This window comes from Poecilia reticulata, linkage group LG17 (genome assembly GCF_000633615.1).
Source record: "Poecilia reticulata strain Guanapo linkage group LG17, Guppy_female_1.0+MT, whole genome shotgun sequence".
NCBI classification, from domain to species: domain Eukaryota; kingdom Metazoa; phylum Chordata; class Actinopteri; order Cyprinodontiformes; family Poeciliidae; genus Poecilia; species Poecilia reticulata.
This window is the reverse complement of record NC_024347.1, coordinates 14,373,559-14,386,396: the sequence shown is the minus strand read 5'-3', so window position 1 is coordinate 14,386,396 and position 12,838 is coordinate 14,373,559. Positions and strand designations below refer to the sequence as shown.

General features: G+C 41.6%; 2 protein-coding genes across 2 annotated transcripts; one reads left to right on the top strand and one right to left on the bottom strand.

The window, feature by feature from the left end:
- Positions 1 to 611: 611 nt before the first annotated feature.
- Positions 612 to 4,225, bottom strand: LOC103479457 (ubiquitin-conjugating enzyme E2 R2). The gene is made up of 5 exons (XM_008433878.2): positions 3,921 to 4,225; positions 3,447 to 3,805; positions 2,638 to 2,724; positions 2,438 to 2,535; positions 612 to 772 (listed from the first exon to the last, which is right to left on the bottom strand). The coding sequence occupies exons 2-5, from the start codon at positions 3,630 to 3,632 to the stop codon at positions 634 to 636; spliced, it is 510 nt and encodes a 169-aa protein (XP_008432100.1). The 5' UTR covers positions 3,633 to 3,805; positions 3,921 to 4,225; the 3' UTR covers positions 612 to 633.
- A 1,079-nt stretch (positions 4,226 to 5,304) lies between these two features.
- On the top strand, positions 5,305 to 10,850 carry LOC103479458 (cactin-like). The gene is made up of 10 exons (XM_008433879.1): positions 5,305 to 5,665; positions 6,163 to 6,715; positions 6,801 to 6,896; positions 6,985 to 7,130; positions 7,234 to 7,396; positions 7,935 to 8,049; positions 8,467 to 8,659; positions 8,790 to 8,906; positions 9,715 to 10,085; positions 10,173 to 10,850. Exons 1-10 carry the CDS (start codon positions 5,355 to 5,357, stop codon positions 10,661 to 10,663), a joined length of 2,556 nt encoding a protein of 851 aa, XP_008432101.1. The 5' UTR covers positions 5,305 to 5,354; the 3' UTR covers positions 10,664 to 10,850.
- The last annotated feature ends 1,988 nt before the right edge of the window (positions 10,851 to 12,838 follow it).

Below are 12,838 nucleotides of genomic sequence, written 5' to 3'. Positions count from 1 at the left end.
CAGTTATGGGCTTTGTGGCCTACATGAGTTCAATGTTTTAAAAAGTTAGGAAACACAGTAGCTTGCCTGCAAAAGTACAAATTTCAACTTATTTGTTTTTTTTGTTTTTCAAATGAAAATATAAYGTGGAATCAGTTTTTTTTATTCTGAATTCCCAAAATTAAATCCAGTACAATTAAGTACAGATGTCAGCTACTTCGTAAACAAACAAACAAACAAACAAACAAACAAACAAAAGCATAGTGCAACCTCTGGGTGGAACGTGCTCATCCACTGGTGGGTTTGTGCCTTAATACAGTCACAAAACTCCAAAAATATTAACATGTTTTTTTTTGGTTTTTTTACAGCCATGTAGCAATACCTGACGAAATTGCACACCATTTATATTACCGATTTGTCAAAAAAAAACAAAAACATTTAAACAACGCATCATTTCCCTTCCACTTCACAATCGGGCACTACYTTGTGTTAGTCCATCACATAAAATTCCCCCAAAACGTAATCAGGTTTGTGGTTTCCAAAAACACAGTGTGTCACATTGAGCGTTGCTATGGGACAATTTAAAAAGGGCTAAAAACAGCAAAGTGAGCTAATCTGCCTCAACAGACACATGTCCAAATCGTTGGGAGCCGTTTACCTGATGATCTCTACGTACTCCCGGTCCTTGCCTTTGCTGTCCCTCCATTTGCGGTACATGACGGAGGCGTCCACGTTGGCGGGGGAAAAGGTGTTGGGCTCATTCAGCAGCGAGATCACGCTTAGTAAAATGGTTCTAAAAGCAGACCAAAAAAAAAAAAGAAAAAGAAAAAAAAGACAGATAAGTTAGCACTTACTGCACTGTCATTGATTTTTAAAAGTCTGCAATTTAATAAACTGAAGAAAACTTGGAGATTCCTTTCAATCCAACTTACTTTTGGTGACCTATATACAACTTTTAATATCTGCTAAATACACACTGTTGAAAACAGAAATGTATGTCAAGCAAAGTTAGCAAACATACTTGGTAGAAATGCTTTGTTACTCTGCCTGAAGAGGCTTCACATTTTAGAAGRTGGCTTAGTGAGTAATGTAGAGTGGGCCACTTTTGGAAGCAGGATGCAGCAGCTGCGGTTTGTGGCCGCAGCAGCAGCAGCAGCAGCAGCAGCAGCAGCAGCAGCAGCAGCAGCGGCGTTGGTTTAGTCATTGATTTGAAAAAAATAAAAGAAAAAAAAAAGCTACACTCTAAGAAAGCTGAGCAGATTCTGTTCCTGTTTTAATATTTCCCCTATGTTTGTTTAGCAATGCATAGTAGGAAACAGGTTTTACCACAGCAGCAGATAAATGGTGCCGACAAAAAATAACATTAGTTAGCTAAACTGTAAACTCTAGTTTATTTTTCAGATCTAGCGTAATCGTATAAGCTATTGTTTCAGGAGTTATGRTAATGGGTTTTGAATACGCTGTAAATGTCCGAGTTTGTCACATCTGCAAACAGAATGCGAAATAAGAAAAGTTTGAATATTCTTGCAATTCCGTGGAAGCTAAAAACTTTTAGTAGGTTGTCAAAAATGCAGACGAAGCATTTCGCTTTTCTTATTCCCAGAAAAAGTGGACAGTTCAACTTGCCGTTCTGCTCCACTCATGCGAAGCGCCGACTCAAATTACACGTGAAGAGCATTCCACATGTTGAACGACGTCACAGRAAGACTTGAAACGAATCGCAGGTGGAACTAAAAACGATTGGTCGGTGTGAGTAGGTGACAAGMTTAGAAACTAAATTTTCTTTTTCTCAGGGGATATTTCAGCTCGTAAGAGGATTAATTGAGAGTACATAACAGCAGAGCCCTGCAGCTGGAGCACAGCCAGCTCTGCTGCTGTAACCGTATAAACCTGTGCTTATTTTTTTCCTGTCAGAGTCCTTACAGCATCTATAAATGGCTTGTAAAACTTGCATAAAAATTGAGAGAATGCATTGCAYCAATCCTAATTTTATCGCCGATTGCCAATTTTTGCAAAGCTTTGATCCCTTCTTTTTTATAGCTTGATCAAAAATAGGTCATTTGAATCTTCTTGACTCAGTAACAACTTCCATATCAAAGAGCGTCTTTGTCAACAAAGGTACAATGCATTCACTTATCAGAAAAAAAATTGAAAATCGGATGTTCCAATGACCACCTGAATTGAATAAATATGATCCACGCCTTTGTTTTTAAACTACCCTAGTTATGTAAATATATACGCTCAACCTAGCTATCAACACAATACATAAAAACAACGTAAATATGTATGCAAAATATTTTCGTGGGTGGATCTTGAACAGCTGAAGAAGGCAGTACCGATAATGAATGTCATGTGATAAGACTCTGTGCCAGCTAAATTATTGAAGCCGCGGWGAGAGGACAGAGCAGGGAGTAGAAAGAATCAGATTAGGAGAGAAAACGACGAGGGAGCTGCTGACCGGACATTCTGGGTGGGATTCCATCTTTCTGAAGGCAGCTCTCCACTCTGCGGGTCGTCCACTGGTGGGTGCAGGATAGAAATGCACACRTCCCCATTCTAGAACAGGAGAAGCCGTCTTATTTCACTGTACTGTGGGGGGGTCTTGAAACATGTGACGTAAAGACAAAATAACAGGCTGTTCTGGCTGTGATACTTGACCTCATAAATGTTGGGATGCCACATCTTAGTGAGGAAGCGGAAAGCAGGTGGAGAGTATGGGTAGTCTGTAGGGAACTTGATCCGAGCCTTGAACAACAACAACAACAAAAAACATAACKTTACACAGAGGATACAGGGTTACTACACATTTTAAGGTGAAAATACAAAGCGCTTGTTACACAGCCTTTGAAAAGTCATTTTTATTTCAAACCTTTATTATGAGTTCGGGGCAAAAGGTTTCTACCTTCTTCTGTAACAAGACTTTAAATAAGAAGCCTGACAAAAAAAAAGATTAACAAAAGAAACTGATTGTTGGACAGACGTACGGACAAACTAATTGAATCAGTTTTTGGAATCCTGTACATTTCGCACAAGTGACTGTCCGGGGAATGCTTAGAAAAACAAACAAAAACAACTTAATTTTCTGACTGATTGTGGTTAATATGTGGTTAATAAACACACCAAGCATATGCTTTGAAGAACTTTTAAAAAAAAAAAAAAACCTTACCAAAAATTTAAGGTAAAAAAACACATGCTTTCATGCAGGATAATAATATGAATAATCTTGAAGGTTTTTCACCCTTTTCTTTTGGATTCACAAACTGGATTCACCTCTGTCAAAGAACCTGTAGCACTGACAAATTTTTACATAAACTATTTTTTTTAGGTCTGGAAAAGAGTACAATTAAATCCATTGGTTTTCCAGACTCAAGGGATGCATGCATGCATGCATCTGAGATCATCCACTGCATTGTCTATTTCTCTTGTGTCAGTCTTAAACTTTGTTGACAATGTAATAAACTTCTCACCTTAAAATATCCTCCTTCATAGTGAGTGTTCGGTGGTCCAAAGATGGCCACTTCCCAGTTGTACAGATCAGCCTCGTCCACCAGAGTTATCTTGAATCCCTCAACAGGCTCCTCCTGAAGGCTCTTCATTTCCAACATCAGTGCTTTTTGTGAGCTGGCTACATGAGAGGGGTCGTGTTGCGCCATACTGTTTTTGTGAAGCTTTCACGATAATCCGGAGTCAGCAGCTGACGCTTTTGTTTACAAGAAAGCGTCTACGTTAGCCTAGCTAACAAAACAGCCTACCCCCCAACAACTTCTGCTTTTCTTTTCCTCTCCTTTCTGTAGATGTTCAGAAACAACAAAAAACCAGGCCGAACCTGCGCACAAACCAAAAAGAGCTTCTCAGAACAAATTCATTACTTATCAATGTCAATACTGAGAAATGGCTGAAACGAGAAAAACATTGTGGCTGAGCAGCTTTAGCTTATTTACCTGGCAGGACAGCAGCGGATATAAGCCCGTAAATCTACCACAGGCTATCGGCTAATGTTAGCTTGCAAGCTGTCCCTTACCGAGCAGCTGGAGCCGATCTAACTGCGGCGGAAACACTTTGTAACTACGAACAACGCCGAGTTCAGACAGCAACAATATTAGCAGCCATCTCCAACTGTACTAAACTAACACACTGCTGATAGTTGTCAGCTCTGTAGTTCTAACCACAGGCGGAGAAGACTAGATAGGGAAATATGTTGCAGAAAGGAGTCCCCTGTACTCTGAAAACAGGTAATGGCGCCTGGTGTTGCTTGGGAGTTGTAGTCCATTTTTCATATGTAAACTTTTTTTCCCCCCCCTTTTAAGAGTTTGTAGCATGCCCTAGGCGCATCCCTCTACACAGGATACAATATTTTAACAATACTTTTAAAAGAATCTAAGAATGTCTATAATGATTAATTAAGCTTTATAGATCAGTTAGTGTACTTTGAAAAGTTTTCAATCAGTTCTGTGAATTGGCATAATTAATACAGTTGTTAGGCTTTTTGTTTTCTGCGTTTTGTTGCGAAAGCAGGCAAATACAAATATGTATTTGAACCATCCATCCATCCATCCATCCATCCATCCATCCATCCATCCATCCATCCATCCTTGTATGTATTTAAGACATAGTGTCAGATGCTTTAATAAACAGTTTAGTTGATCTTCTATCAGTTAGTATCTCAATGTCTCAATGTATTTTCACTCAACCTCCATGACACTTCCCATTTGATAATAAAAAGAATAAAATATTCGGAAAAGACTACTGTTTGGACTTAGTTTATTCATGAACTGTGCTTTACACCATGTCTAAGATATCCGTTTCAAGTTTGACTAGAAATGGATATGTCCCTTTCCATAAAATTATAATGAAAAGATTCATGAATCTTGGCAAGCTAGCAAATTAAATTAATATTTCAAAATATAGATTTTTGTATTTTCCATTTCATTCACTCAACTGTTGCAGACACTAAAATGTGCTTACTGGTATGGAGGACAGTTGGTTTATTAATTAAATATCAGAATCACAAACGGTACAAAACACTGCCTTAGTACAAATATTACAGTGTGCAGCGCATTTGTTTTTATTTATGTTTTGTAGTTTATTATGACGTATATATTTTGCGCACGTTTCTACAAGGGCTTATATAGGTGGCCTTAGCGATGCCCTTTGGAAATCTGAAAATGTAAAATTTGTGCTATTTTTCCTTATTGCTTTTATTTTAAAATAATACACCAATATATATATGTTTTTACATATGTTCATATATTAATTCCGCGTTAGTTATTTGCACTCTAAAATTGGATGAGTGATTTGCCTTTGCGTTGCTCTTTATTACGTCTTATTTACGCGACAGACTTCCTCTCGGGCCCCGTGCAGCAGTTAAGTTCGCGATGGGTTCGAAGTCGCGACGCAGAACCCGGTCCAGAACCAGAAGTCGGAGTAGAGATAGGCGAAATAAGTCTAAAATAAGCAAATCGCAATCTCCAGACGAGAGGAGAGGCCGTAGTAGGTCTCCGGACGCCAGAAGAGCCGCCCACGGACGAACTAGATCCAGCAGCAGCAGCGCGGCCTCAAATCATGGATCTCCAGTCCGCCGTCGGCCTCAGCACTGGGGCCGATCCGGGTCCGGCAGCGGCTCGGAGGCTGACAGGAGGCGAAGAGAGCACCGGCGAAGCAGCAGGTCAAAAGGTCGATCGTCAAGGTAATAGCTACCTGGGTTTGTTATGGATGCAAATAATGRAGTTGACGCATGTCCTCTGTGATAACATCCGACACAACAATTAGTCCCAAATAGTAGGTGTTAGTCTTTAATCAACATCCTCTTACGCAGTTTTTTTTAACGTTACTTTGGCAGTCTTCTGCACACAGTGGAAAAGTAAAACAYGACAGATGCCAACAATATGGACTTTTGCACTGATTTAAAGCTTCTACGAGACTATTTTTGTAAAAATCAGTCAGACTCACCTAGGATACAGTTTATTACCTCCAGAATGATATGACATTTTTGTTCTAAATCGTTACTAGTCGCTTTTCTCATAAGTAGATTTTTAATAAAATTGGCATTTTGTGAAATATTAGTGGATTTCCACACTTTTACCAAAATGTGTTTTGGTTTTATTTCCATTGTCATTTCTGGCAGGATTAATACAGGATTGTATTATTTATAGTGTTCATACAAATAATCTGTTTTCTTCTCAGTCCTGAATCAGACAATTCCAAGATGAGAAGAAGGGGGAAGGAGACAGAGAGAAGGAAGGGAAGGTCCCAGTCCGGCTCGGGCTCGAGCGGCGGAAGCAGCGACAGAGAGAGGAGGAGACTGAGAAAAAGTCCTGAACGAGGGAGTCCACCAAGAGGCAGAGAGACGAGGGACCGGGAAAGGAAACGAGACAGAAGCAGAGAGAGGAAGACGAGGAGCGAGGACAGGGAGCGAGGGAGGAGCAAGAAGAGCAATGAGAGAGATGACAGGGGCAGAGGGAGGCGGGGGTCCAGTGCGTCCGACTCCTCGGAGAGCTCCGATTCAGACAATGAGAACCTTGAAGTCAAAGAGAAAGAGGAGAGGAAGAAACAGAAAGAGCTGATGAAAGCCCTGGAGACGCCAGAGGAGAAGAGAGGCAGACGGCTGGCGAAGAAGGAAGCGAAGGAGAAGAAAAGGAGGGAGAAGATGGGCTGGAGCGAAGAATACATGGGATACACCAACGCAGACAACCCGTTTGGAGACAACAACCTGCTGGGCACATTCAAATGGCAGAAAGTCAGTTCCCCACCGAGACGTTTGACCCATTATTTCTAAACCGAAACGTTGTTTCCCCATCCGTCACTGTGTTTTTGTGCTTCAGGCGCTGGACAAGAAGGGCATCGGCCATTTCAGCGAAAAAGAGCTGAAGGACAGAAACAAATGCATCCAGGAGGAGAACCGAAGAGAGCTGCAGAAGGTAGGAACACGAGAACGGTGCTCCTCTCGAGACCGTAACACACCGGCAGCCTCGTGTGTGTAACCACGCTGGCTGCGCGCTCGTTCAGGTGAAGCAGCTGCGGCTGGAGCGGGAGCGAGAGAAAGCCATGAGAGAGACGGAGCTGGAGATGCTGCAGAGAGAGAAAGAGGCCGAGCATTTCAAAACCTGGGCTGAACAGGAGGACAACTTCCACCTGCAGCAGGCCAAACTAAGGCTAGTGTGCAAGAATGTTTTATTTTTTTTAATCAAAGTAATTGCCAAAAAGAAAAAGGTCACTGAACCATACTTATCTAGTTGTCTAAAAATGTCGATTTAGGTCCAAGATTAGAATCCGCGATGGCCGTGCAAAACCCATCGACCTTCTGGCGAAGTACATCAGTGCCGAGGACGACGACCTGGCTGTGGAGATGCACGAACCGTACACGTTCCTCAACGGACTGACTGTCACCGACATGGATGACCTGCTGGAGGACATAAAGGTTCAGCGGCTGATTAGTACTTAACTGGTCTTTGCAGTGCTTTGCAGATGGAGCCATGACCTCATTTTGTCAGACCAACACAGAKTARCACTTAGTGTAACATTTGTGAAGTGGAAGAACACTTTTAATCTCCCTTTTTACAGTGTGTGAACTGATATGTTGTCTCTTGCCAAAAACCAATTGTCATGAAACATAATTTATTTCAGGTTGCTAAGAGGGAAAAAAATACCTAGACGTTGCCTTTTAAGCTGTTGTTATTTTTTCGATTCTTTAAAAATCCCGTGGCTCTAAATGGATTTTCTTTACGAGAAAAAAGGACCACAACGCTACTTCTCTGCTTCAGTTAAACACCCACAAAACACATGAAGCGCAACACCTCTTCCCCTTCGTGACCCCCGATTGTGTTTTATTTATTTATTTATTTATTTTTTTGAGATCACAGAGGTCRCAGAGCCCGGGTTTAGACCAAAGCCTAGTGATGTTTTATAATGGCTCAGCTTCAGCCTTACTATTCCAGTAAACTGTGTCTATGTGAAAGGTCTACATGGAGCTGGAGCAGGGCAAGAACGTGGACTTCTGGAGAGACATGACGACCATCACMGAGGACGAGATCAGCAAGCTGAGGAAACTGGAAGCGTCTGGGAAAGGACCCGGTATGGATGTTTCAGTGCTGTAGTGTCCATAATTGAAAAAAGAAAAAAAATATATGGATGTGACATCTGTTGTAGATGATTACTAAACTATTTTAGTCTGCTATGAGGGAACGTCAATGCATAATGCTAGAAGACCCGAAGACTTGCAAGTCTTTTACTTTTTCTACGGCAGACTTAGATTATTGTATCTGTTGCCTACAGAGTGGAAGTTCTACACTCTTCCAAAGGTATTTTTTGCAGCCTAAGAATGAACAGCTAGACTTCATTAAACGCATCAACTTCCACTCTAACTAAAAACTTCAAGAAGTCGTTAAAAAACTTTTATCCATTTTTGAATTTAGCTATCTTACTTATGTTCGCTCCCTGCAAAAACACACGCCAGACCTTTGACATGTCGTGCTTTACTTTAACCTTCAGGTGATCGACGYGAGGGCATCAACACAGCGGTCAGCACCGACGTCCAATCCGTGTTCAAAGGGAAAACCTACAGCCAGCTGCARGCGCTGCACCTGAACATCGAAGGAAAGATCCGGGCCGGGGGATCCAATCTCGACATCGGCTACTGGGAGAGTCTGCTGCAGCAAGTCCGGGTCTACATGGCCAGAGCGCGGTGAGAAAGGAGCCGTGCTCCGCGTTTTCTGAATTACTGTATGGGCGAAAACCGAGTAAATCCGAGGGGCCGCCTGCGGAGCGCGTCGGCTTGGCTGGAGTGCAAATTGTGTTTTTTTTTTAACACCCAGGTTGAGAGAGCGCCATCAGGACGTGCTGCGTCAGAAGCTGTTCAAGCTGAAACAAGAGCAGGGAGTGGAAAGTGAACCTCTGTTCCCCATCATCAAAGAGGAACCAAGGAGTGACGAGTAAGTTGAGATGATCCCGCAGACAGCGTCTTGCAAAACATTTCATCTTGTTGCGACCGTGACAATATTTTTATTAGGATTTTATTAGGGGGGAAAAAAAATTGTGCTGCATTTTGGAACATGGCTGCTCTGAGTCAGTACTTGGTGGACCTTCCTCCTTGTTGCATTTCCATCTAAATGTCTCTTTTAGCCGTATACCATCTCTGCAAATCTTCCGTTTTTGCAGTTTGGCTCCAGCTCATCAATTTAAGCCTTACGACAAATTGACAACTTTGATCTAAACCATTCCGACGGAGCTCTGACTGTACGTTTTGCATCATTGTCCTGCTGCAAGATGAGCCTCTTCCTCAGCCATGGATGTTTTGCATCATCTAACGGGTTTTCCTCCAGTATTTCCCTGTAACCGGTTTAGGTGGATGGTCATGTGTCTTGGTAGGTTTGCTGATCCGACATACTTTTTTCCAGTTCAGATAATATATTGATCATTCTTAATTAAGTGTTCAGAGTTTGGAGTATTACTTCTGTTTAGATTTTTTTAAATGTACCAAATTAAAGAAAGTGAACTATGAATTCACATCACACCTTACAGGTTTTTATTTATTAAACACAAGAAAATCACGGATCTTTTTCATTTGACGTCACAATCATGCACTGCTTTGTGTGGGAATATCATGAAATCCCAATAGAATTATTTGAAGTCAAAGGTAATGTAACAAAACAAGAAAATAAAATGTTTTGGAATGGACAGTAGGTAAAGTAACTAGATTAAAAATAAAAAAAGTTTGACACAAAGTCTCTTCTTCTTTAGGGATGAGGAAAGAACGAGAGAGAGGACAGCGGAGGAGAGCGGTCTGACGGCGTCTTCATCCCGGAGAAACATGAACAGAGAAACGGAGGAGGATGAAGAGGGGCCAGGCCCGTCCACCTCTACGGCTGGCGGCCAAGACGAGGAGGGAGGAGAGAAGGACGAAGGGAAGGACGAGGAGGGGAAGGGAGAGGCGGCGGAGGCCGTGTTGACGGAGGAGGACCTCATCCAGCAGAGCCAGGCGGAGTACGACTCTGGTCGCTACAGTCCCACTCTGCTCACTCTATCTGAGCTGCCGCTGGACACTCACACCATCACCCCAGAGGAAGACGCGCACCGGCTCCAGCTGGCCCGCAGACAGCTTCAGGTCACAGGTAAAAAGCCCTTTACGCTCGACACACAAACACAGTAGACACGTCACGTGTCCAAAATAACGAGAGTTTCTTCCTCCGGCGTTCCAGGCGACGCCAGCGAAAGCGCGGAGGACGCCTTCGTGCGGCGGGCCAAAGAAGGCATGGGCAACGACGAGGCCCAGTTCAGCGTGGAGATCCCCGTCTCCGGGAAGATGTACCTGTGGGCGGACAAGTACCGTCCGCGCAAACCGCGCTTCTTCAACCGGGTCCACACGGGCTTCGAGTGGAACAAGTACAACCAGACGCACTACGACTTCGACAACCCGCCGCCCAAGATCGTCCAGGGGTACAAGTTCAACATCTTCTACCCCGACCTGATCGACAAGCGCTCCACGCCTCAGTACTTCCTGGAGCCGTGTCCGGACAACAAGGACTTTGGGATTTTGAGGTTCCACGCCGGGCCGCCGTACGAGGACATCGCTTTTAAGATTGTCAACAGGGAGTGGGAGTACTCGCACCGACACGGGTTCCGCTGTCAGTTCGCCAACGGGATCTTCCAGCTGTGGTTCCACTTCAAGAGATATCGCTACAGGAGATGAACGAGTCACCAGCACGGACCAAAACCTCAGGGAGCTGATTTCGCTCGTGGAAACCTGATTATTTGGTTCGTTTTAGATGCTCTCATAAAACTAGAGCTTCAGCTACAAACTCTTGTCATGTTGTCTGAAAAGGAAACTGTAAATGTAGTCTGCTAAATACGTATTAAAGATTTGTTTTTTCACTTTCTGCCGTTTGCTTGCTGCCATTTATTGATGATTTTCTGCTTGGGGTTGAATCTCATTAAGTGGAGAAAATCACTCAAAATGTTAATACTATTTATATTTAACACAGCCGTTTACTTGAAATTCCCAACATAAGTATGCTTATAGAAAAACAAAAGTCCACAAATTAGGTTATATAGAACTGGGCTGCATAATGTATTGCAAAAACATTGCATGCAATATCCTTTTGTGAAATATTATTGCAAGACTTGAGTTTTGGACAACTCAGCTGACTTTTTTTTTTTTCTCCACTTCCAGAAATCCTGACCAAGCATTTAGTTATAGTTGGTTTATGATTATTACATTGTGTTCTTTTTCCCCTTCCAGATTGAGACGTCAACAGTGCTGACATTCAGAAGCTTGCAAATGCATCGGTTATCAACGCCATCAGGACATTTAGCAAAAATAGGGTTGCAAAGACCTTGCGAGAACTCTTAGCTTCCACCCATCATGAGATGGGTTATGTGATATCTAAGTTATGAGACACATTTGATCAAACAGGACCAAAGCAGCTATTCATTTATTTGCAGACGGGGCAGAATTGCTTTCTAAATACCAACAGATTCCGGTCGACTCTCTCCAGCTACTTTTCTTCAATATTTAAATTATTCCTCTTTATTACACAACTTTTTTTTTTTTTTTTTACATATTTCTCTTGATTTCTCAGTTTGTGGGGATCACTTGCATTGTTAAGGCCTGTAGAAATATATTTACTAGGAAAAATGTTGACATTTGTTCGACACTTATTTATGTGCTATAATTACGCAACTGAGTCGGCGAAAGAAGTGGCGTTCTTCATTGTCAAGACTTGAGCCGTCATGAACAGAAAACTGATTTACAACATCAGCTGACTCCATCTGCTCTTCACATTCTTCACAAAGCCAGTCTTGCCAACATCAAGAAATAAAACTTGTTCAGATTCAGAAAAAAGGGTCAAGATAAGTTTGTTTTTTTAGTTTAAAAATAAAAAACTTTATTTCAAAATAAACTCTTTTCAAGCTGGCAACCGGAGAACAAAAGTGGCTCAATTCCATTTACAGTAGAAAACCCTGAAAAAAAATTCAGAATAATTGAGAAATAAGAACATTTTAAAATACAAAAAATTACCACAAAGCATCAAACTTGTGCCAAAAGCGTTAAAATTAGTTTGAACAACTGAAAGGGTTTCAAAAAGGGTTTGAACTTATTGTAAAAGCCTCCTGAATTTAGATCTACTGTCAGCTGAACAAGTATATATATATATTTTTTTAGTGCTACTGCTTACAAACACATGAACAACAACAACTAAAGTTGTGGGATGCCCACATCCATCCATCAATCCAAACCGGTGCTCACAGTAAGATTGATTACACAGTAGCATGTAGCAGCTACTTGCCCTCTGGTACAAATAGTTGTGCTATGAATTATTTGCAGATTTTACAAGGCCCGGAGCGGGAGCAGAAACGCTTTTATCAACTTTTATAGCAAGATTCATGTACTTGTGTATCGTTTTCAAAGTATAAAAAGAAAACTTCAGCAGGGTAACTGGTTTTAGTCAGTAAGACTGATAGACTAAAACCTATTCTATACTAACAACCTAAAATAAACAATAAAAAAAAAGACAGGAAGCCACCAAAAAACCTAAAATGGGCAGCATCAGGAAGTAAAAGCTGAATGTTTGGCTCCACGGACCTTCACCGGCAAAGATGTTTGCCCAACAAAAAGAAGAAGAAAAAAAAAAGATAAACGCTATTTTTTAAATGAAAAAAAAAAAAGAGTTTAGAAGATGGAATTGTATGTTATACTAGGTGTGGATACTTCTGGCTCTTTTCCACCTTTATTTAAACAGTGAAGCTAATAAAAAAGAAAAGCTTGAAGAAACGTGCCATCTTTGACCTCATCATAATAAAAAAGAAAAAAAATTAGTCCTTTAACACTCAGTTATTCAAGGTGACAATTAAAAAAAAAATATAT